A 23,153-nucleotide genomic window follows, 5' to 3' on the forward strand; every position below is an offset into this window, starting at 1 on the left:
ACTATGGATCGCAACCATTTGATCCTCTACCGATCTTGAGGATGGCACAGGACCAGGCAGTGTTTCGTTCTGATGTGCATGGGGTCACCTTGAGTTGGGAGCCAACTGGACAGCAGCTAAAAACAAAGACTCTAGAGAAAGGCATAGCAGAGAGATCATGTGAATGAGGAGACGCAGATGTCCTGAGACCTTGCAGATGCCCAGGAGGGAAGAAGGCTAGGCCCAATGCTTTTCCAAATCTGGTATGCAGTGAGCAAGAGCCTCATCCAATCTGACTGTCTTCCTTGCCCCTGCGCACCTCCCTGCAAATAAACATCACGACCTTCATGATGAAGTGGAAAGATTAATCAATTCTGACCACCGCTTTGCGTTGGAGAGAAATATGGTGATTGGCAAGAAGGAAAGGCAGAGCTTGCCTGGCGTACCTCATAATATTTGCCGTCTGAGTAGCAGCCACAGCTGTGGGGCAGAATGCAGCTCTTGCCATTCAGGACGTAGCCCACGTCACACTGACAACCCTCCACACAGTAGTGGTTGCAGTCGCTCTTCAGGCGGACGGCGGCACAGCGGGGCTGACAGACACTCACACAGCTCTCATAATGGCTGTTGGGAGGGCACGTGACAGCTAGAACAGAAGAGACTAATCAAGACTTGCACAGTCACAAGTCACTGTAAATTATTTTCTCCTGGCCATTGCTGGCTCACTCAGGGATATATAGGCGTGTGTGCCTCTGTGTGTGTGTGTGTAAGAGAGTCTCCCACCTTTCCTAAATTACTACCCTCTCTGCTTGTGAAAGACGAGTCCCTGGGTGTTGCAAGGTTAATATGCTTGGCTATGAGCCTAAAGGTTGGTAGCTGAAGTCCACCCAGAAACACCTTCGAAGAAGCACCTAGCAATCGAGACTATGAGCCTAAAGGTTGATAGTCGAAGTCGACCCAGAAATGCCTTGGAAGAAACACCTGGCAATCTACTTCTGAAAAATCAGCCATTGAAAACCCTGTGGAGCAGTTCAGTTCTGACACACATGGGATCACACTCTGATACATGTGAGTCATAAACCACTCAACTGCATTTTTTTTTTCTGCTTATGGAAAGCCTGTATCTGACTTATTACTGCTTAAACAATGGACCAATGAGCAGACAGGGTTTGCAGGAGGCTCCTCACATAATATTTGCCTCCTCCTCAGCCTTGTTTTTTGTGATCCACAGAAGTCATGGGGCTCCGGTGTCCACTGATCATAAACAAGTGGTTTAGAAAAAGGTTTTGTAGAAGTTCTGAGGTAAAGATGAGTTGCAACTGGCATAAGAGGGGAAGTTTTAAGGGTAAGGTGAGACTCCAACCGGGACTGAAGAATGGGGAATTGGATAGGCTGAGAGGATCAAGAAGGGATGAATGAAGAAGAACAATATGAGTCAGGACCTAAAGGTAGGGATGAGCATGGTGGGCACTAGGAGACCATCAAGTGAAATACCTAACTGACGTGGAGATGCATGTTGTGAGGTGAGTTTAAGGTACAGGCACATGTGATATGTATCTCATTCTCCACTTTTTTTTACACAAATGGGGGCATAATATACAGACTTCTCTGTACATGGATTTTTCATGACAATGTTTCTTCCATTTAGCCCCAAATTATTGTTCTTGCACTGTTCGGTCATTCATTTTTATGTGTGTATGATGATGCTGCAGTGAACACCGGGTCTGTACCTATGTGAGTAAGTGAATTTGTAAGATAAATTCCCAGAAGTGGAAGTACTGGAGCAAAGCGTATGTACATTTAAATTTTTGATAGATGCCGCTGAATTGCCCTCTTAGAAACTATACCAATTTATCCTCCTACAAGGGCAGTATGAGGGGGTTTGTTTTCCCACATCTCCACTAATTATTTACCACCAAACTTTCACACCTTTGGAAATAAGAGAGATAAAAGTGCTAGGTCTTTATTTAGTTTGTATTGTTTATGAGATTGATAATCTTTTCATATGTTTATAATAACTCATTTGTATGTCTTTTTCGGTAAGCTGTCTTTAACGTCCTTTACCTATTTTCCTATTGTGTTGTTGGCTTTTTTCTTGTTAACTTACAAAGCTCTTAATAAATTTGAAACAGATCTTTTTCTGTTATATATGTTATAAAATACTTATTATCTATCTTTGACTTTGCTTGTGGGCTTTTTTTTTTTTTTGGTACGTTTGTATTTTTGGGTTTTGAGTATGTTTTTGCCATGTAGAAATGAAAAATTTTAAAGTGGTCAAATTTATCAGGTTTTTCTTTATGGCTTTGTGTTTCAAAAGGCCCCCTCCACTGCAAGAATACCAAAAAACTCCATTTTCTTCTAGTACTTTTACAATTTAATATTTTATATTAAAACTTTGTTCTGACTAGATTTTATTTTGGAATAAGGAGTGAAGAAGGAATTTAAGTTTTGCCCCCCACCCCAGCTAGTTGGCCATTTGTCCCTCTACTACTTATTGAATAATACATTTTTTTTTACCAGTGATTCGAAATGACAACTTTACCATATACCTATTTCCCTTTAGTATTTGGGCCTATTTCTGAACTTTCTCATCTTTTCTCTGGTTGCTCTTTCTGTAAACGTGCCAGAACTAACTTGTTTTGGTTACTGAAGCCCTACAATACATTTTACTATCTGGGAAGATGTACTACTGATTTAGAAATGCTTGTTGTGGTTTCAGAGCCCTGGTGGCGCAGTGGTGAAGGGCTCAGGCTGCTAACCAAAAGATTGGCAGCCTGAATCCACCAGCTGCTCCTTGGAAACCCTATTGGGCAGTTTTACTCTGTCCTGTACGGGGGGCTATGAGTTGGAATCGACTCAACAACAATGAGTTTTATTTGGTTTTGGGTTGGTTGTGGTTTCGGGTTGGTTGTGGTTTCAGCTATGTTGCCCCTAAAATTCTTCATTTTCCACTTGTGATCCTTCCATGGGGTCCATAGCACCCAACGCAGTGCTGAGAACATGGCAGTTTGTAAATAAACATTTGAATCGTGAAAACAAACTTTAAATCCATAATACTGATTTTCTGCCTGCTCATCTCCCAGGTGAAGTACTGAGAGCTGTCGCATGGTGCCAGGGCTCCACCCCTGCATTTCTCCTGTGGTCACCAATGAGTCTCTTGCTGTGGCCAGTGGACTGACAGCACTTGTGCCCCACATAGAGAGGAGGATGGATGAATCCCCTAGAAGAGTAATGTAGTGTAATAGAATAGATAAGAGCTTTGGAATCATACTGCCTTGGGTGTGAGTCCTGGCAGCAGTATCACCTTGGGCAGGTTACTTACCCCTCTAAACCTCAGTTTCCTCATCTGTGCAATGGGGCTAATGATCTCTCCCTAATCAAGTAGTTGTTAAGATAAAATAAGATGCAATTAGTAAATTTTCCAGTACAGTGCTTGGTACTTCCATTACGGTTTTTGCTACTAATATTAGTAGTAGTTGTAGTAGTAGTCTAAATTTAGTTTAAATTATCCAATAAACACTTATTGGAGTTTCAGAGAAATTGGTAAGTAAAATCTTAATTACCAGACTTTGGACCTAGGACTCTAAAGTAGCAAAAGCTGCCTCTAAAAAAAAGAAACAGGACAGTAACAACAATGACCAACCTTGACTGCCCACTTACCACCTGTCAGGCTCTGGGTGGCCTGGTTTATAAAACATTGCCACGTTTTAATTTTCAAATGGCCCCACGAGGATGGAAGATGCCTCCCCAGACCTGATCCTCAGAGCTGTGTCCCCTCCACAGCACCAGGTGGGGCTCCGCACCTCCCTGGGGCCCCCTGGCCTGACCAGGGCTAGAAAGGCAGTATTGTCCATTGGGGCAGCATCTGTTTCTGGGGCCATTTACCAATTGAGTGTCCTTCGGAAAGCCACTTAACTTCTCTGAACTTCAGTTTCCTCATCTATAAAATGGGACTATAAATAATACCTGCTTTACAGGGTCGCCGTGAGGAATAAATGAGTTAGCACATTTATCACACATAGAATAGTGCCTAGCACATAGTAAGGGGGAAGCACCTGTTATTTATTTATTATTTCCTCCCTTTACTGTACTCTCACCATCTAGTACTCTACTTTAAGTCCCCATTAAGGGACTGAAAGAATGAGGGACTCAGCTGAATGAATCTTAAGGAGGGGTCAGTAATTAAGACAATTTACTTCCCCTTCCCCCTCTAAGCCTATTTGTTCATCTTGGGTGAAGAGGATTTCCGATGCATTTACAAATAAGGTAATTGAGTAATAAATTATTCAATTGATAGGAATAGCCAATATCATTGAAAAACACCAGCATTCTACCTTGTTACCGATAAAGCACCAATTTAATGGGCAAATCTGGTTTAACTGCTTTTCTCCCGAAAGGACCATTTTTTCATATCTAGACCTGTGAATGTTAAATTGGATTAGTTCTTGGGAGAATGGGGGAGAGGGTGTTAGTCCTGCCCTCAATTCTCAGAGGTTAAAGTCACATCAGATGCAATTACAAACAACCATATTCAAGTCAGGCTTTCTGTGTTCAACAATCTCTCCTGCTGAATGGCTGGATTAGGACTCAGTCTCCCACAGCCTTTTTCTGCTTCTAAAATCCAAGATGGAAAACTAAGCTGCCTCCAACTGTGTCCCATCACTCATCCTACCTCACATGCCATCTTAAAAGTATATGTATTTTTTGGTTATTTTACCTTTATTTTTTTCCAGTCATTACTACCATTTCCTCAGGTGCTGTCTCTTTTGTATCTTTGGCCCTATCCTGAAATGCCAAGGTAGGGGAAGCTCTAAGCTTCCTTGGGAAAGAAATAATTCTAAATCACCTGCTGGCCGTGATGCATCAGCCGAGGACTTGTGGGATGCATCTGGTCTACGGCAGAGAGGAGACCAAGGCTGAGGATAAGGGAGGATGGCCTTGGCTCTGAGAGCATTGGAAAGAGCTCTCCGTTACTAGTGTAACCCCTATAGAGGGGAGGCAACCAGTGTCTGAATAGAACTTTGAGGAGGGAGTAGGAAGGGGTTTCTGGTAGAGGGGACAGGAGGACAAGAAAAATCATCTTCATATCCCTTATTCCTAGCCAAGTTTTGTAGGTGTGGAAGGACCTTCTTCCTCAGAGGTCAGGTTATGGGGCCTGCTAACTCCATTCCCTTTCTTTCTCATGAGTGACCGAAGTTGAGACCCATAATGTGAGGTGAGTGCTCCTGCTGGTCTCTCAACGGCCCCCTCTACAAAATGATTCTCACGTACGCCCTTCCCTGTGCACTGCAGATAGAAACAATGGTTTTGGTGTGCCCAAGGTGTGCCCCCACCCCCTCAATCCCAGCCACCTCTGAGAGCAGTACAGCCACCATGGCTACCGGTAAAGAGGAGGAAGTCCCCATGGTAGGGCTCAAGTCTTCCTTTACAAAGCTGTTTCCCTATCCTGCACCATTTGTAGGCCTCTGGGTGCAGGGCTTGGGTTTCTGATTTCTAAATGCTTTCTAGCCCTGCTGTGCTGACCGCAATGAATCCAGAGAGGCTCTGGGGCTTTCTCCAGACCCTGACTTTTGTATAGGCGTATTTATTTTACTGAAATCAGCAGAGGCCAATTAATCTGGACAGCACCCCTACTGGCATCATCCCTCCCAGCCCCTGGCTCAGGGACTGAGCCTGGATGAACCAGTGTTGGCATCTCCCCACTTCCCTTACCCCAACACCCCCCACCCCAATCTATTTAAATCCAATTATGTGGAATGTAAACTAACTGTGAGCATTAAACTACAATACTCTTTCTGTTTTTTTCACCCAAAGCTCCCTTTTCCAGGATGAAAAGGGAGTTTATTCTCTGTGAACCCTGCTGAATCACTTATTTAGAGCTCTATGCATTCAGCATCAATCTGTAGCCTTTTTATACAGACAGGCCTTCTAAAAGAAATTTGCTATAGTTAATGAGATTAAGATGGGAAAATAGACCAAGGGAGTTTGGCCAAAGACCAGCAGTGATATCTCCTCCCAACCTTTCCTATTCTGATGTGCTAAATGCAGGCAAATTATTCCAGTATATTCCAGTACACGAGTGTAGTTATGGGTTAAGAGCACGGGCTTTGGGGTTAGAAGGTCCAATCCTGACTTTGCCTCTGAGACTGTAGGACTTTAGGCAAGTTACTTAGCTCCAGTGAGTCTCAATTTCTCCTTGACTAATTGTGTTCTTGAGAAGAATAAATGTGATAATTTTGATTAAGTGTTTAGCACTGGGCTTGGCTAAGAGCAAGCCATTTCTATAACAACAATACTATTTAGCATGCATAGAGCGTGCTATGCTTTCAATTACCTAATCTGATCTTCCTGAAGTTTCTGTAACATAAACGGTGTAGGCAGCATTATCACTTCTCTCCGGAGGGAGAAACTGGGAACTAGGAAGGAAAAGTGAATTGGTTCAAGGTCACACAGACCCTTAAGACAGAGCCCAAGCTAGAATCCAGGAGCTCTGATTCCTTTTCGAATGCTCTTAACATTCTGCTTTTTCATAAGCACAAAGACTGATGCATGACATGTATGAATCAAATTGAATAACACTCGTGGGAAAAGCATGTAAGTTGTCAGCACAGTGATGGGCCCATGAGATTCCAGAACTAAGTAACTAACATACTCTTCCCCCATTAGTCTCTTATTAACATTTTATTGAGTACTAACAAAACAAAAACAAACCCATTGCCATGGAATCAATTCAGACTCATAGAGATCCTATAGGACAGAGTAGAACTGCCCCATAGGGTTTCCAAGGAGCAGCTGGTGGATTCAGACTGCCAGCCAACCTTTTGGTTAGCAGCCAGGCTCTTAACCACTGCACCACCAGGGCTCCTTACCGTGCACTAGCTGAGTCCAAATGCCATGTATGGGGCTCTGTGCTTTATATGTTGTTTTTGCTGTTAGCTGCCATCAAGTGGGCGACCCCATGCACAACCGAACAAAATGCTGCTTGCTTGTGATCGATAGCGTTTTCATAGCCTGATTTTCAAAAGTATGTCACCAGGCCTTTCTTCCTGGTCCATCTTAGTCTGGAAGCTCCTCTGAAACCTGTTCAGCATCACAGCAACACATAAGCCTCCACTGACAGACAGGTTGTGGTTGCACATAAGGTGGATTGGCTGAAAATGGAACCCTGGTCTCCCGCATGGAAGGCAAAATTTCTATCACCAAACCACCAATGCCTCATGCATTATAGACATGATCTTATTTCATCCTCAGAGTAACATACGAAATAAGTGGTATTAACCCATTTTATAGATAAGGAAATGGAGGCTTTGGGAGTTTAAATTTCTTGTATCAGATACCAAACACAGTTCCAAAGTGCATATCCTTAAACTGCTCTACTCAACTGTTCTGACTTCCATGGAGTTGAAAGCCTGGCCTCCCCCACCAGTGAAGAATAAGGAGAAGATATAAGGAGAGACAGCCAGAAGAACTCACAGCAGGACGTGTAATTCCGCCAGCCGGTCACTGTGATTCCCTGAGTCTGGCAGGTGCTGGCGTAGTTCTGTAGCCAGCTACAGGCAGTCTGTACCGCACCCCCATCGATGCAAGAGTCAAACAGGCAGTTCTTGTAGAAGAAGGTGGGGTTGACTTTGCTGTGACACTTGGCAAAGCCAGCGTTCTGGTTTGGAATCAGGCTGCAGAGCTGCTGGACCTTGGAGAACCCTTCAACCTTGGAACAAGAAGGACAGTGGTCCCCACAGCCAACCTGGCAGAAGATGTCCCTCTTCACCCAGCTCTGCCCAAACTCACTGACACTAGATGCAAGCAGCCCCATGGGCATCTCCAGGTCATCGTCAGCATTGCCATTATAGTGGCCACATAGGCCGTAGGTGCTGTTCTGCATGCTCCGCGGGATTGTGATTGACAGGAAGGTCTTCCAGTCATACACAACCTTCAGGCCAAAATCAGTTTCCACGACCACATGGAAGCCAAAGGAAAAGATATTTATTTTCCCTTGTCCCAACTTCAGGGGCAGATATAGCCGTTCATTGTTGACCTATAAGAGAAAGAGGGTTGAGTTGGAGAAATACGGTTGGCCCAGAGATTTCTCAGCTCTTCTCCTAATGAACAGTCGCTAGCGAGGAGTCCCAGAGGGGGGTTTAAGCAGGTTGAATGCAATGCTTTGCATTTAGTGTTGTATATGTCAGTCAACTATTATTATTAGGATTTCAACAGACTTAAATGACTATCTTTTGTACACTAATATACCTATTTATTTCAGTGCCTTCTGTTTACATAGCATTGTTTCCCCCAGGAGTTCAAATTGTTTTCTCCAAGGTAATGAAAGGGTAATAAGAATTCAATTAAGGTTTAGACTCAAATACCACAACCTAGAACTCCTCTGCTTCTATTTCCAGCTCTCCTCTGGATTTATTTTAGGCAAGTCTCAATTTATTAATTCTTCTGGGACATTTTATACCTCAAAAGCATGACTTTACCTTGTTGCTCCTTCTGCTTAGGATGCCACTCTTCACCCATCAACATCCCTCTCATCCTCCAGACCCTGCTCAAATGTTGCCTCTTGTGCAAAGCAAGACTTTCCAAGCTCATGGTCAGAATTAATCACTCCCTTCCACGGGCAACCGGGGCACATCATTTATACTTCCCTTGTATTCATCTCCGCCTTAGGCCAAGATCAAGCATGTGCTCAATGCTCTTGAAGCACATGTCACAATCTGCTTTGTATTTCGGTTGGCTGTGTACATTTCTCTCTTGCCTAGAGATGATAAGCAACTTCAGGGCAAGAGCCACATACTATTGATCTGTATATCCACCTTCCCCTTACTCTTGTCCCTCCCCCTCCAGCCTAGCACAATGCCTCACACAGAGAAGGCATTCAAATATAATTCTTTCCACACATTTTTAATTCAGTCAACAGGATATGTATTAACATTAAACTCAGAACTGCACTGCCCTTGAACTATTTTGATTCAGATGAGCTAAATCCTATAGTTCTTAGTGGGGGTAGTCCATGGTGGAAAACAGAGACTGCCTGTTTCCCCACTTTGAGAACAGCAGCGGGGCTAAGAAGAGAGCTGGGCTTCCTTGGGGGACAGGTAGGTGGCTACTCCTTGGGGTGTTTTAATGTTGCTCTCTGACCTGAAATACCTTTTCTCCTGACCTCCGGCTTCTCTCCCCTATCTGACACCCTCCTTCACCCTACTGCTACTGGCTTAGTTCAGACGGTCATCACCTTTCACCTTGACAACAGAATAATCCCCTAACTTGTCCCCCTGGCTGCAGAATTGTCCCAACCCACCATTCACTCACTGCTGCCACGTCAATATTTTAAAATGCAATTGAAAGCAGTTCATTCACTACTGAAAACCCTCTCTCTGGCTTAAGTAAAATCCTTAGCACATCACACAGGGCTCTCCGGGAGCCAGCCCCACCTCTCAGTCCCAGCCTACTTGCTTCCTCTTCTCCAGCCATTACCAACAGTTTGCAGTCCCCCAAATGGACCAAGCAGAGTCATTCCACCCTGCCATTTTCTGGGCTGTTCTCTTTGCATATGTGGTGGATGCTCTGAGGTGTCCCACCCAAATCCTCTTTTGTTCAGCCACTGTGACTATGAGCTAATAATAACTCACTGCTGGCTTTGACCAAATGGAAGCCACCTTGCCCAGGAGGTTATGACCTCAACCCCAACCCAACCACCTCAAGGGCATCCCTTAGCCAACGACTGACTGACAGGGGTACAAAGGGCTGCCCTTTTGCCTAAGGTGGGACCCACTCTGTGGTATAATCCACACTCCAGAGCTCCCAGTGGATCAGGCTGAAGCTGATCTCTTGCTTAGACCACATGCTAAAGTCTCATCCCCTGCCCTACACTGTTTCCCTCACTTCCCTAAAAACCCCCCGTCTCGACTCTGCCTCTGGGAACCTGACCTAAGACAGCAAGGATGCCCTTGCCACTGCCTTTCCCACTGGGCAATACTTACCCTTCAAAACTCAACTCAACTCAACTATCTCCTCTTCTATGAACATTCTTCTAGGCAGAACTCATTCATCCATCCAATAGAAAGGAATCTGGCACTACTGCATGCCAGGCACTGTACTAAACGCTGGAATAAGGCACAGGGCCTGCGTCTAGGAGATCACAGGCAACTGGGAGAGACAAGTACATAAACAGAAAATAACAATGTCATTTGAGAAAAGTAGCACTAGAGATAAATAGATGCACAGGCACCTGACTCATCCCAGGGACAGACCTAGGGATTCCTGCAGAAGATGATGCCTACACCTGGTCTTAAAGGATGAGTTGTGTTGGCCAATCAGAGAGGAATGGCCGTGAAGAAAGGGAACTCCAACAAGAGGGCACAGCATGAGGAAAGACCCAGAGGAGAGAAAAAGCATGATAAATATGAAGATTCCCAGCAATTTAGTGCTGCTAGAGCATAAAGTGTGGACTTGGGAGATGTGGGAGATGAAGATGGAGAGGTGGGCAGGGCTGGACCACGGAGTGCCTTCTATGCAACGTCACACAGGGCAGAGAGTCTCTGTAAGATAAAGCCTGAAAGATCCCCCATTCGTTTTGCAGAAACAGATTCATCAATGTCTTTAATAAGAGGTTTCAGTAGATTGATGAGGTCAGAAGTCAGATTGCAGAGGTTAAATAGGAGATAAGGAAGCCGAGCTGACTCTGTCAGGAAATTTGGACATAAGGGGCAGGAGAGAGAGTAGACAGGAGCTCATAGAAAATCGACGTCAAAACTGCTTTAGAATGAGCATGTTTGTGAACCTCATAGGAAAGGACAGGTTGGAAACCCAAGAGGGAGAGGGTGTGACAGATGGACAAGTTGCCTACAAAGGCAGATAGAAATGGGGTTCAAGCATGGGGGAGAGTGGCCTTGGAGAGGAGAAGAGGGGCCTCACTCTCCATGCATGGAAAGGAGGAAGAGAAAAGGATGTTGACAATGCGTCATCTAGGTGGCAGGTATGCGGAGGGTGGGCGGAGGAGCAAGATGGTGCCTGGTGAGCACAGTATCTCACCCAGGAGGCCTGGAGGCGGAGCAATGTGGACACTTCTGTAAACACAGAACCCAGGCATGGCAGGTTGCTGAGAGAAGTGGAGGCTATGGGGACTCTGACCTGCCTCGAAGGCTCACAACTAATAACCTGAAAGTGGTGCACTCAAAGGCATATGTGTGTCAGCCTTCTTTTCCTCCTAAGCGTCCTCGCATTCTATATTCTTGGCAACCGGGTGTTAGGCAGGAAGCAATACCTTGGCAAAGCAACATAATTGGATTAAAGCTAAAAGGCTTACAAATTCTGCCATTGCCAAGGAGAAGCCTGAAAAAGGAATAACTTCCCTCACAAGGCTGGCTCTGTTCTGTCTCCGAAGCCCCCACGAATCAACTTCCATCCCAAAATCGCTGCCCTGTCTGTCTTTGTGAGTGAGAAATGGAGGTGCAGAAGGAGCTACGGGAGAGAAGGTCAGAGACAAAGGAAGAGGTTGGTATGGAAACGGAGATGGATGGATGGAGGAGGAAGCTGCAGAGGCGGAAGAGAAGACAGACAAACAGGGATGCATGCGGGGAAATGTAGTCAACATTTTTAAGTATTGGAACTAAGACCATGTATTAGATTTTAGTAGAGAGCTTTGCTTTAACCAACTGGCCCTGACCTACCTCTACAGCCTCTTCAGCCACCTCTCAGCTCCCCACTTCATTCCCCCTAGTAGGAACTGTTCTGAGGTCTCTCTTACCTCAAGCTTTCTTATACCTCTGGGTCTTCACTGGTGTTTCTTTTTCCTAGAATGCCCTTACCTCATTCTCTGCCTAGCTAACATACCCCTTCAGGGCTCAGCTCTGGGTCATCTCTTCCAGGAAGCCTTCCCTGAAGCCCCTAGGCTAGCTTAGGCAGACCCTCTGCTATGCTCTCACTGTCCGCTGTGGGTGACATCTTTGCAGCCCTTCACATTACATTATCCATTAACATGTCCTTCTCTCCCACTGCACTCTGAGCTCTCTTTGGACAGAAGCCATGTTTGATTTGTTTTTGTACCCCAGGGCTTGGCACAGAATAGAAGTCAATATGGGCTGAGCTACAATGATGCTCAAACGTTCTTCTCTGATGGCCACAGGACTGGCAATAGGCCATAAAGACACAGGAGACTGGCTGTGGGTGTCCTGAAGACCTTCCCCTTGGACTGGGCCATGACGTTCTCAGCTGTGCTGAAGCCTCTGGGGAGACAGCAGGAGAGAGGCTGCCTCTGCTGAGCTCTGACAGCGGACAGTGGAGCCGTGGGCACCGCGGTGTACCCAGGGGTGGCTCCCCTTCTCTTGCTTACCCCCACATCCCTGCCTGGTATAGACAGAATGTTTATCTCTATTTTCCCTTGGCTCTGTGCATTTTCCCACATCCTGTGGTGCTGCTCAATGCAGGGAAAGGGCAGACTCATAGGGGATCCTGTGTCCCAAGGAGTCACTCCAATGTCACCTTCCTTTGCTGAGAGCACCAGCAGTGACCGGGAGCTCTGGGCTGTGTTTTGCCTGCACTTCATTTCACACTGTCATTATGATGGCCATTATTCTTCAGGCTCAGGGAGAGATGGTGACTAATAATAACATCATGGGAAAAACAAATGCAAATCATTGAATAAGCAGATCCTCTAATACATATAAATAATTCAAAGTAACTGCTAAATCTTTCCCCCAGGCCCCAAAAGAAAGGAACCTTCAGTGAATCCTGAACTTTGTTTTTTTGTCAGGGATTTGAAAGCTACATATCCTCTTCCCAGCTTGAGCACTTAGGACATTTGGGTGACTTGTAAAGAAGGGTCCTGGCAAAGGGTCCCCCACCTCTTTAATCCATTTTTCCTTGACGCTCATTACTCTCTCATTACCCACCCAACCCCCAGTCTCTTTATGTGAGGAAGAAATTGGCCGTGTAGTTCGTGTAGCTTGACTTTAGCCATGAGTGCATCTCATGAGACTGGGGTAGGATACATGCCTGGAAGGTAAGCTGACCTACTAGGGACTTAGCCCTAATGTGGAGGGAGAGGGAAACCCTGGAGGGAGTGGGAAATCAGTCACTACAAAGGAGAGAGAAGGGAGGGAATAAACAAAGAGTAAGTGTGCATGAGGATCCAGTGGTTTATCTGTGAAAATAACTGGGGAGAGGTCAGAAAACAACACATGTGGCCTCAGATATCTATGTATCTCAATGCCAAGTGCATGCAATCCAAGGCATAATATATTATTTAAAAATAAACTAGGTTAGGACAGGATCTATGAACAGATTATATTTTAAAACAAAAAAGCCTGTAAGGTACAATGTCAAGGAAATAGATAACTGCAAGTTAAATTTGCAACTCTAAGGCTGGAAATATTTCAGATGAGGAGAAAAGAAGAAAAAGACAAAAATGACACAAGCCACATGGACAAAACGATTGATACATTTGTTTTGACACTATGAAAACGCGATAGAGGACAGTTATTGTAATGGGCAATCTCAACTATCCAGATGTGTGCTGGGGATCTTATACGGCTAAAAGCAAAGCATCTGATAAATTCCTAACTTGTCTCAATGGCAATTTAATCTCCCTGATTGCCGAAGACGTGACCAGTAGCAAAACAAAAGTGACAGGAACCTTGGAAGAATGAGGTTATTATGCCATCTCATTCATCCAGTTGACAAAATGTTCTGAGTGTCACTATGTGCAAATCACTGTATATTCATTCAACATAAAGATAAATTAGGTGTGGTCCCCCCCACCTCCAAGAAGCATACAATTAATATTGAGGGAGTCAGGCAACCATCACAATAAAAGACAATGTGATGAATGCAGTAACGGGTAGAGGAAAAGACTGTTATGAAAAGCATAGAGGAAAACAACCAGGAGTTTAGGTTCATATTATCCAAAAAAGCAAAAGAATGGGCATGGTAAGACATCTACCTTAGATGCTAAGAAGGTAGATTTTCCAATAGATGTGAAAGGGAAGACAGTTCAAGAAGCTTGGGAACCTCTCTTTGTCAGAGAAGTTGTTGTTGTTATTGTTAGGTGCCATCAAGTCGATTTTCAACTTATAATGACCCCATATGACAGAGTAGAACCACCCTATAGGGTTTTCTAGACTGTAATCTTTACAGGAGCAGATGGGTTTAAGGAAATCTCAAGGAAGGAAAGAAATCCATGTAGTTGCTCAGGTAACTCTAATAACAGCTCTAAATTTTAAAGAGAATATACACGATGAAAAGGAGCGCTCTTACAGAAAAACCAAACTCATTGCTGTCGTGTCGATTCCGACACACAGCAACGCTACAGGACAGAGTAGAACTGCCCGATAGGGTTTCCAAGGAGCGGCTGGTGGATTAGAACTGCTGACCTTTTGCTTAGCAGCTGAGCTCTTAACCACTAGGCCAGCAGGGCTCCAGAGCCCCCTGAACCAACTCAACCCAACCCATTGCCATCGAGTCTATTACAACTCATTGCAACCCTATAGAACAGAGTAGAACTGCCCCATAGAGTTTCCAAGGAGCACCTGGTGGATTCAAACCGCCGACCTTTTGGTTAGCAAGAGACCCATTAGAGGTAGATGGATTATGACATAGACCTATGACAATAATTGTAAGAGCCCACATCCTAAATCAGCTCATCCAAAATGCTAAAGACAGAGGCTATTGGCTTGCTTGTTAGTGTTTTAAGTTATGTTCAGAGTGGATGGGCCTGTTTCTGGGCTGATCTTGTCAGGCTGGATGACAAGGAGTACATGGAACTTCTCCATCCCTACTTTGTATCTGTCTTCATGGTCAAAGGGAATACTCCTGGGTGGTAAGGGTAAGGGTAGAACTAAAGCCCTGGGTGAGTAAAGAGATTGTAGGAGAGCCCCTGAGTGCTCCAAATGAGTTCAAGTTTCTTGGAAACAACTGTGGAGACGGAAAGAACTAGAGAGACGCCCCCTTCCAAAAAGAAGCCAAAAACCAAAACAAAGCCAGTTGCCATCAAGTCTACTCTGACTCATGGCAACCTCATGTGTGTCAGAGTAGAACTCCATAGGGTTTTCAATAGCTGTAATTTTTTGGAAGTAGATCATCAGGACTTTCTTCTGATGTGCATCTGGGTGGATCTGAACCACCAACCTTCTGGTTAGTAGCCCAGTGCTTAATCATCTGCACCACCCAGGGACTCCATAGAAGGAGGCCAGAAGCAGGTAAGTATAATTCTGATCTCAAAAGAGGGAAGAAGATGAATTAGGACAATAGTACCTCTTATAGATGCCTAATCTGTGCTAGGCATGTGTTCTCGTTTACAGATGAAGTGACTGAGCCAGGAGGGTAAGTGACTGCCCAAGGCAGTAGCCACGCTGGAATTCAAATCTCGGTCTGGTGACTCCAAAGTCTGTGCTCTCTACAACATACTCTGCTGCAATATAAAAGGCACCATTTCTAGAGCTGGATCTGCTCCTAATTAGGTTTCTGTGACTTGGGCTAATCATTTTTCTCTCTGTGCCTCAGTTTCCTTACTTCTAAGATTGACAGAAAATCTCCAGGACCCTTCTCTGCTCTAACCCTTGGATTCTGGACTAGCCTGATTCAGCTCCAGCTGACCCAGGGCCCCTGTCCCAGTGTTCCTGTGACTAACTCTTAAGATCCAGCCTGTGACTACTCACGAGCACAGTGTGCTTGTAGGCCCGGTGAATCACAATGCTGTAGCCAAACACAGTGACGTCCACCTGCTTGACCCACAAGGCCAGCGACGGGTCCCGGTCCTCATTCTTGGCTGTGACAATGAACTTTGGGAAAGTGTCTGAGCTAGCCCTGTTTCTTATGGTGCACAGGATGAGCAGGCAGCTGGTCTGGAAGTCAAAGGGGTAGCCATCAAAGGTCAGATAGTGGCCGTAGCCTGAGACAATGCAGGAGGCATCAGTGCGGGCCTGGCAATAGTACAGGCCACCCTCCTCCATGCAGTACTCATCGTCCTTGCAGGGGATGGTCTCACAGTAGACGCTGTTGTCTGTGCCATTGCAATAGCAGAAGATCTGGCAATCCAGGTCCACCCAGAAGGTCTCATTGGTGGTGAGTTGGTGCCCCTCGAAGTTGCAGCCACACTCGCTCCGGGTAACGCACTGGCTGTCCTGCAGGGCGTAGCCCTCATCACACTGACATCCCTCAGAGCAGCTATCCACACAGATGGGGCCCAGGGCCAGGGTCTCACAGGTCTCCGTACATGTCATGCACTCCTCAAAATGGCTGTTCTCCGGGCAGTCCAGAGCTGAGGGTGGTCAACAAGAAAACAGGCTTGAGAAAGGAACAGCAGCCAGAGATAGGAGTGTGTGTGTGTGTGTGTGTGTGCGTGTGTGTGTGTGTGCATGTATGTGAGTGTACATGCATGCAGATGCATGTGTGCACATGTATGCATGCATGTGCACATGTACTGTGTACTCTTATTTGTACAGCTCAGTGAGCTTGATGAATGCCATGTGATCAGTACCACCGTCATCCTCAGTTGGGGTGATCAAACCCCTCACTCACAGGCTCCTCTAGTGCACCTAGATTGCCGTGTACAGGATTCTGATTCCATGAGCATGTACTGAGCACCTGCTACATGCCAAGTGCTGTCCTAAGCATCTCAACAACCTGCAAGTAAGATAAATCTTATTACTCCTGTCTTATAGATGAAGAAACTGAAGTTCAGTGACTCAAGTTAACCTGGCTATTAAGTACCAGAGTTCGGATTTGAACCCTAATCTCCGACTGTAAGTCTCGAGTTGTGGAGAGGCAGTGTGTTGTACTGGAAAGAACATGTGTTTTGGGGCCATAGACCTGGGGATGTCTTTGAGCTTCAGTTTCTTCTTTTGCAAAATAAGGACAATACTTACCTAGCAGGGTTGTTCTGAGGATTAATAGCCTCATATATTGGGCCCATAGTAGAGTCTAAATAAATATTATGGCTTTCCTCACTTTACACTCTACTACACAAATAGGCTTTATGTAGGTATTTTTATTCTAGAAATCCATTCCATGTCTTTTCTTCTGTCTTTCATTTTTATGCTACTGATGTCCTCTGGTTGCCTCCGTCTTCCCCTCACCCTCTGTACCATGCTCACTCCCACCTACTCTTTTTCCCCTGCCTGGACTGGCTTCCCACAAGCCAAATCTCATCCATCCTTCAAGTTTCATTTCAAATTGCACTTCTACCAAGAAGCCTTCCTTGATAGATAAGCCTCTCAGTCAAAAAGCACAGCACATAAACTCCACATGCTGCTCACTGTTGAGTTTTGGGTAACCTTCCCATTTCTCTCTATTAGTTTGGTTTGTTAGAACTTGACATAGTCAGGGACAGAATCCAGGAGCCCAGAGGAAATCTACGACAAATCCATGAAATCTAGAGATCCGTGAAGGTGCCTGCCATCTCCTGGGAGAATAAGATCTTTCCTTTAAAACTTTCTTTGCCTTTAAAACTTTCTTTGGCTCTTATACATAGCATCACTCCTTAATAGCGTTTTACAATCCAAGGACGTGAAGAACATCACAAAGAAATAAATTGTATGGCAATAATAGTTCTGCCCACAAGTACCAACTCAATAGTTCTGCACTGTGTACTGGAAGCAAATCTTTTTTCTAAGCTAAAGGACTGTCTCCACTCCCCGTTGCCCTCCCCATTCATTACAATACCATACAGCTTTGGAGTTGAAGGCTAGTTCAGCACTAATTAAATATGTCTATACAGAGGGATTTTCTCATTTGTCTCAAAATTATGAATGTTATAACACTGACTGCAAGTTTATGGTGATAGCAAATAACATGAATTATTTAAATGGCTCTCGCTTTATGTCTTATTGTCCTGTCTGAATTTGTCTGAAAGCCTGGAACATACAGACATGCAGTGATAAAACTTCCCCTGGCCCCTGGAATGCCTCTGTGAAATTGCTTAATTTGGCAGCCTGGCTCTGCCAACAAGAGAGCTGGTTAAAAATATCTGAACACAGAAGCAGTGGTCCTCTCTCTCTAGGTTCAAAGAAGATTGTGTTCCTGATTTGCAGCTGCTGCTCATTCAATCCCCACTCTGCAAGACCCGAACCAGATTAACCCCTTAGTACCCGGAGACTTGATAATCAAGTGTGCATGCTCCAAGTCCTTCTCTCCAGACCCACATACGAAAGGTCTGGAAGAGACATCCTGGCAGATGTCTCAAGTTGGAGCCCTGACTCTTTGCCTGAGGATGCCATGTTCCACATGGTTGCTTCTACCCATATCCCTCTGTAAAAAAAGGCACTTCCAAGAGCTCCCTCCAGCTCTGCTGGACCAGATGAGGGATGGGGAGAAGATCTTCTCAGCAGCCATTGCACACAGGGAAAGAGGAATCATCCCCATCACACCGTTTGTGCTTGGCATGCACGATGCCACCAAATTATGCATGACACAGTACAAAAACAACCCAGACACACTCCCTGCTGGTTAAGAGTTGGTGATCAAAAAGGATGGCACTGATGGCCTGGCAACAAAATGGATTTGGTCTGGGGGAGACTCTGTCATCTCATGCCATGATTTAAATACATCTAGAAATCTGGGTGTGTGAGCAGGGGCAGAAATGTTCACTAAGCTGGAGATAGGGCAGAAGAGGATGCTGGCAGATGGATTAAAAGAAGGCTTTAGGAAAGCATTATAAGGTCCTAGTAGATGTGGTGATCAAGAGAAATCTTGGGACCTCTACCCTCCTGAGTGCTCCCAGAATTCCAGCTTTAAGATTTAACGGCATCTGCTATTAGTCCCTCCCTAGGGAGCCCTGGTAGCATAGTGGTTAAGAGCTTGGCTGCTCATCAAAAGGTCGGCAGTTCGAACCCAGCAGATGTTTCTTGGAAACCCTAGGGGTCAGTTTTATTCATTCCTATAGGGTGGCTGTGAGTCAGAATCGACTTGATGATAACAAGTTCGGTTTTTGGTTTTCTGGAGGGTGGTTAAGGCTTGTCAGGCACATAATCACCCTTCTCTGAGATGACAACAACCAACCCTCCATGTGCTTCTCTGACTTCCCAAGCATAAAAATCCAGTTTTGAAAAAATGGAATGGAACACAGGGCATTTTTAGGGCAGGGAGACTATTCTGTACGACACTGTAATGGTGGACACAACACTATGTATTTGTCAAAACCCGTAGGACTGTACAATAAAAATTGTGAACTCTAATGTAAACTATAGACGTCAGTGAATATTAATGTAATAACATTGGTTTCTGAATTGTAACAAGCGTATCATATGAATGCAAGATGTTAATAATAGGAGAAATTGTGTGCAGGGGAAGGAGGGTATATGAGAATTCTCTGTACTTTCTCCACAAATTTTTATAAACCTACAACTGCTCTAAAAAAAAGTCTATTAAAAAATTTTTAACTAAAAACAATGGAAGATGTGTGTGTGTGTGTGTGTGTGTGTGTGTGTGTGTGTGTGTGTAGCACTTAGCTCTGTCTCTTGAAAGGGCCTAGAAGCAAAGCAAAGGCACTCCCATAGCAAAGAGTACACCTCACCTAGACCTTGGTTTCTAATAATATTCCCCACCAAAAAGAATCAGAGCTCCTTGGAGAAATGGCTGATTCCAGTCTGGGACAGGGAAGGTAAGCAATGAGTGTGGAGCATCTTGTTATTCCAGAAAAGAAAGTGCTCAAAAGATAACAGAAGCATGGCAAAAGGACAGAGAAACTTGCCTGAAGAGACTCCCACAAGCAAAATTTGGAACAATTTTAACAACAAAATAATTAACAAATGTAACATGAAATATAAACCATGATAAAATAGGACTACAGAAATTCATATGAATAAGATGATGATGATGATGAAGATAGATAGATACAGGCAGTCCCCAGGTTAAGAATGTCTGACTTACATACAACCTGTAGTTGCAAAGCAACCCCTGTAAAGCCTATTATATTAAAAATTTGAGGTACATACAATGGTTCATCAAAACATTATTATTATTATTATGTTAAAGATGTTTTAGTGTATCTGGAAGTGTTTCTTTAATGTTTTTTATGCATAAAAACATACATTAGATACTAAGACAAACATTTGACTGATGTTAGACATGAATCATACCTAACTGTTCTGACTTATGAACAAATTCAACTTAAAGACAGACTCAGGAAAGGAACTTGTTCATAATCTGGGGTATGCCTGTAGGTAGATAGAGGGTGAGAGGAAAGATGGGAGAGAGAAACAGAGAGAGAGAAGAGAGGGCTCTTGCTTACAGTAGAATGGCAATTGCTGACTGGTAAAAATGGAGGGAGTACTGGAGTTGGAAATCATCATTTTGCAACCATCATGGTAAAGATTAATACAGGCAAAAATCATCAATGTGCACTAAATCTAAGAAGAGAATTTTGATGAGTAGCAGGATATTTGCATATCTTCCCATAGATTGCTTATTAGGTACAAGGAAGAAACAGTGACTACATAGTAGAGACAGTCAGTAAATTCTTGATCAGGGGATCAAAATGAACATCACCAAAGAGGGAAAGATGGACAGAGGGTGCTTCTGCATGTGACAGGACAACATGAGGAAAACACGCACCACTTATGTAGGATTCTGACTGGGGATGCATAACCTGATTCTAATCATGAGTAAATATCAAACCCACATTGAGGGGCATTCTATTTAAAAAGCAGAGGGGGAAACAGGTGAGTAAAAGCCGAAAGCTCTGCCCACGTAAGACTTTCTTTGCAGAAATTAGTGCAGGCAAAAATACCAACTACTGGGGAAATCTGAGAAAGTTAACATGCTCGAAAATTCCAATGCTTCAACAAAAAAATCACAAGACATGCAAATAACAGAGAAACAATGGCCCATACAAATGAACATGACAAAGGGAGTGAAAGTGCATATACCCATTGCCATTGATTCTGACTCATAATGACCCTATAGGACAGAAAAGAACTACCCCATAGGGTTTCCAAGGAGTGGCTAGTGGATTCGAAGTGCCAACCTTTTGGTTACCAGCCATAGCTCACTGTAGCTCTTAATCACTGTGCCACCAGTGCTCCAAAAGTGCATATAGGGATAACCAAATAATGAAAAAAAAAATAATGGAAGAATATAATACAACAATGTTAAACATAATTAAATAACTAAGGGAAAACATAAACAAAGAGCTAAAACAAAGAAAAGAATGCAAGAACAAAATGAGCATCAAAAAAAAGAGATATTGCAACTGAAAGGGACAATAACTGAAATAAGAAACATAACAGAAGGACTTTCCAACAGATTTAATCAGGCAGAAGAAAGAACCAGCAAATTAGAGGATTAGACAGTTAAAATTACAGACATTGTAGAGCAACAAGAATGGAGGCTCAAGAAGGCTGAGCACAGTTTAATGTAACTATAGGACAATGGCAAAAGACCTAACATATGCATCATGGGAATTCCAGAAGATGAGAGAGAGAAAGGGACAGAAAGAATGTTTGAAGAAATAATGACAGAAAGTGTCCCTAATCTAACAAAGGACATGAATCCACAAATCCAAGAAGTGCAAAGAACCCCAAGCAGGCTAAACCCAAAGAGATCTACACCAAAACACATCACAGTTAAACTCTCAAAAATTAAAGATAAAGAGAGAATCCTGAAAGCAGTGAAAAAGAAGCAAACAGTCACATACAAAGAATCCATAGTAAGATTAACTGCTGATCTTTCCTCAGAAACATTGGAAACCAAAAGTTAATGGAATGATATATTTAAAGTGCTGAAAGAAAGAAAAAAAAAATGACAGCCAAGAATACTGTACCCAGCAAAATCATCTTTCAGGAATGAGGGTGAAATTAAAACATTCCCAGACAAATTGAAGCTAAGAGAGTTCATATCCACCAGATTGTAGATATGATAAGTACTAATGGGAGTTCTGTAAATGGAAGGGAAAAGACACTCAAAAATAATTCAAAGCTATACATAAAAAGAAAGATCCCTAATAAAGGGAAATGCAGGACAAGTATAAGTGCTAGTAATAAGCTCTTCATGCTTGATATTTCTAAATATTTTGTCCTTTGTGTTTTTTAATAACAAATACATAAAATGCAAGGATAAAATTATGTTACAGGGCACATGAAATATAAAGACAAAATTAGTGATAACAACAAAAGGGGAGAGAGGAATGATATAGGATTTCTTGTATGTTATTGAAGTTAAGTTGGTACCAACTCTCCCTAGAATATTGTAAATACAAGCTCTTAAATATAATATCCATGGAAACCACTAAGAAAAATATTAAAAATATACACAAAAGGAAAGGAGAAGGGGACCAAAAATGCTCACTACAATAAACCAACAAAATACAAAAGGAAGCAGTAGTAAAGGACAAAGAAAAAGAGGGTTTAAGACACACAAAAAACAAATAACAAGATGGCAGAAGTAGGTCACTTCTTATCAGTAATTACAGTGAATGTAAATGCTCCAACCAAAAGGCAGAAAGTGGCAGAATGGATTTAAAAAAACATGATCCAATTATATGCTGTTTACAAGAGATACACCTTAAACCCAAGGATACAAATAGGTTGAAAGTGAAAGGCGGAAAAAAATATTCTATGCAAATAATAACCAAAAGAAAGGTGGGGTGGCAATCTTAATATTAGACAAAGTAAACTGTAAGATAAAATCTGTAAGAAGAGTTAAAGATGGACATTATATAGTAATAAAAGGGTCAATTAATCAATGAGATTTAATGATCACAAATATATATGCACCCAACATCAAGGGGACCTAAATATATAAAGCTCACACTTCCTGATTTTAAAACATACTATACAGGTACACTAATCAAAACAGCCTGGTACTGTTATGACAATACACACATAGACCAATGGAATAGAATTGAGAGTCCAGAAGTAAAACCACACATCCATGGTCAACTGATTTTTGACAAGGGTGCTAAGTCCATTCAATGGGGAAAGAAGAATCTTTTCAATAAATGGTGCTGGGATTTCCATATGCCAAAAAATGAAACAGGATCTATGCCTTATACCACACACAAAAGCAAATTCAAAATGGATTAAGGATCTAAATGAACAAACTAAAACCATAAAATTCTTAGAAGAACAAGGAGGGGCAACACTGTCAGGCCTAGCTTTCAACAGTGGATTATCTAATATAATAACAAAAGTACAAAGAGCAAAAGACAAAATAAATAAATGGGACTTCATAAAAATTAAAAC

The 23,153-nt window shown here is 43.4% G+C and overlaps 1 protein-coding gene across 1 annotated transcript in view; it reads right to left on the bottom strand.

The window, feature by feature from the left end:
* TECTA (tectorin alpha) overlaps positions 1-23,153 on the bottom strand; it is an 82,748-nt gene that overhangs the window by 28,315 nt on the left and 31,280 nt on the right. Inside the window, exons 10-12 of the mRNA XM_004385610.2 lie at positions 15,633-16,234; positions 7,453-8,014; positions 426-625 (exon numbers count right to left, since the gene is read on the bottom strand). Of these exons, the coding sequence (XP_004385667.1) occupies positions 426-625; positions 7,453-8,014; positions 15,633-16,234 (1,364 nt within the window). The remainder of the gene's footprint in view (positions 1-425; positions 626-7,452; positions 8,015-15,632; positions 16,235-23,153) is intronic.

This window comes from Trichechus manatus, unplaced genomic scaffold (genome assembly GCF_000243295.1).
Source record: "Trichechus manatus latirostris isolate Lorelei unplaced genomic scaffold, TriManLat1.0 scaffold00143, whole genome shotgun sequence".
Taxonomy (NCBI): Eukaryota; Metazoa; Chordata; class Mammalia; order Sirenia; family Trichechidae; genus Trichechus; species Trichechus manatus.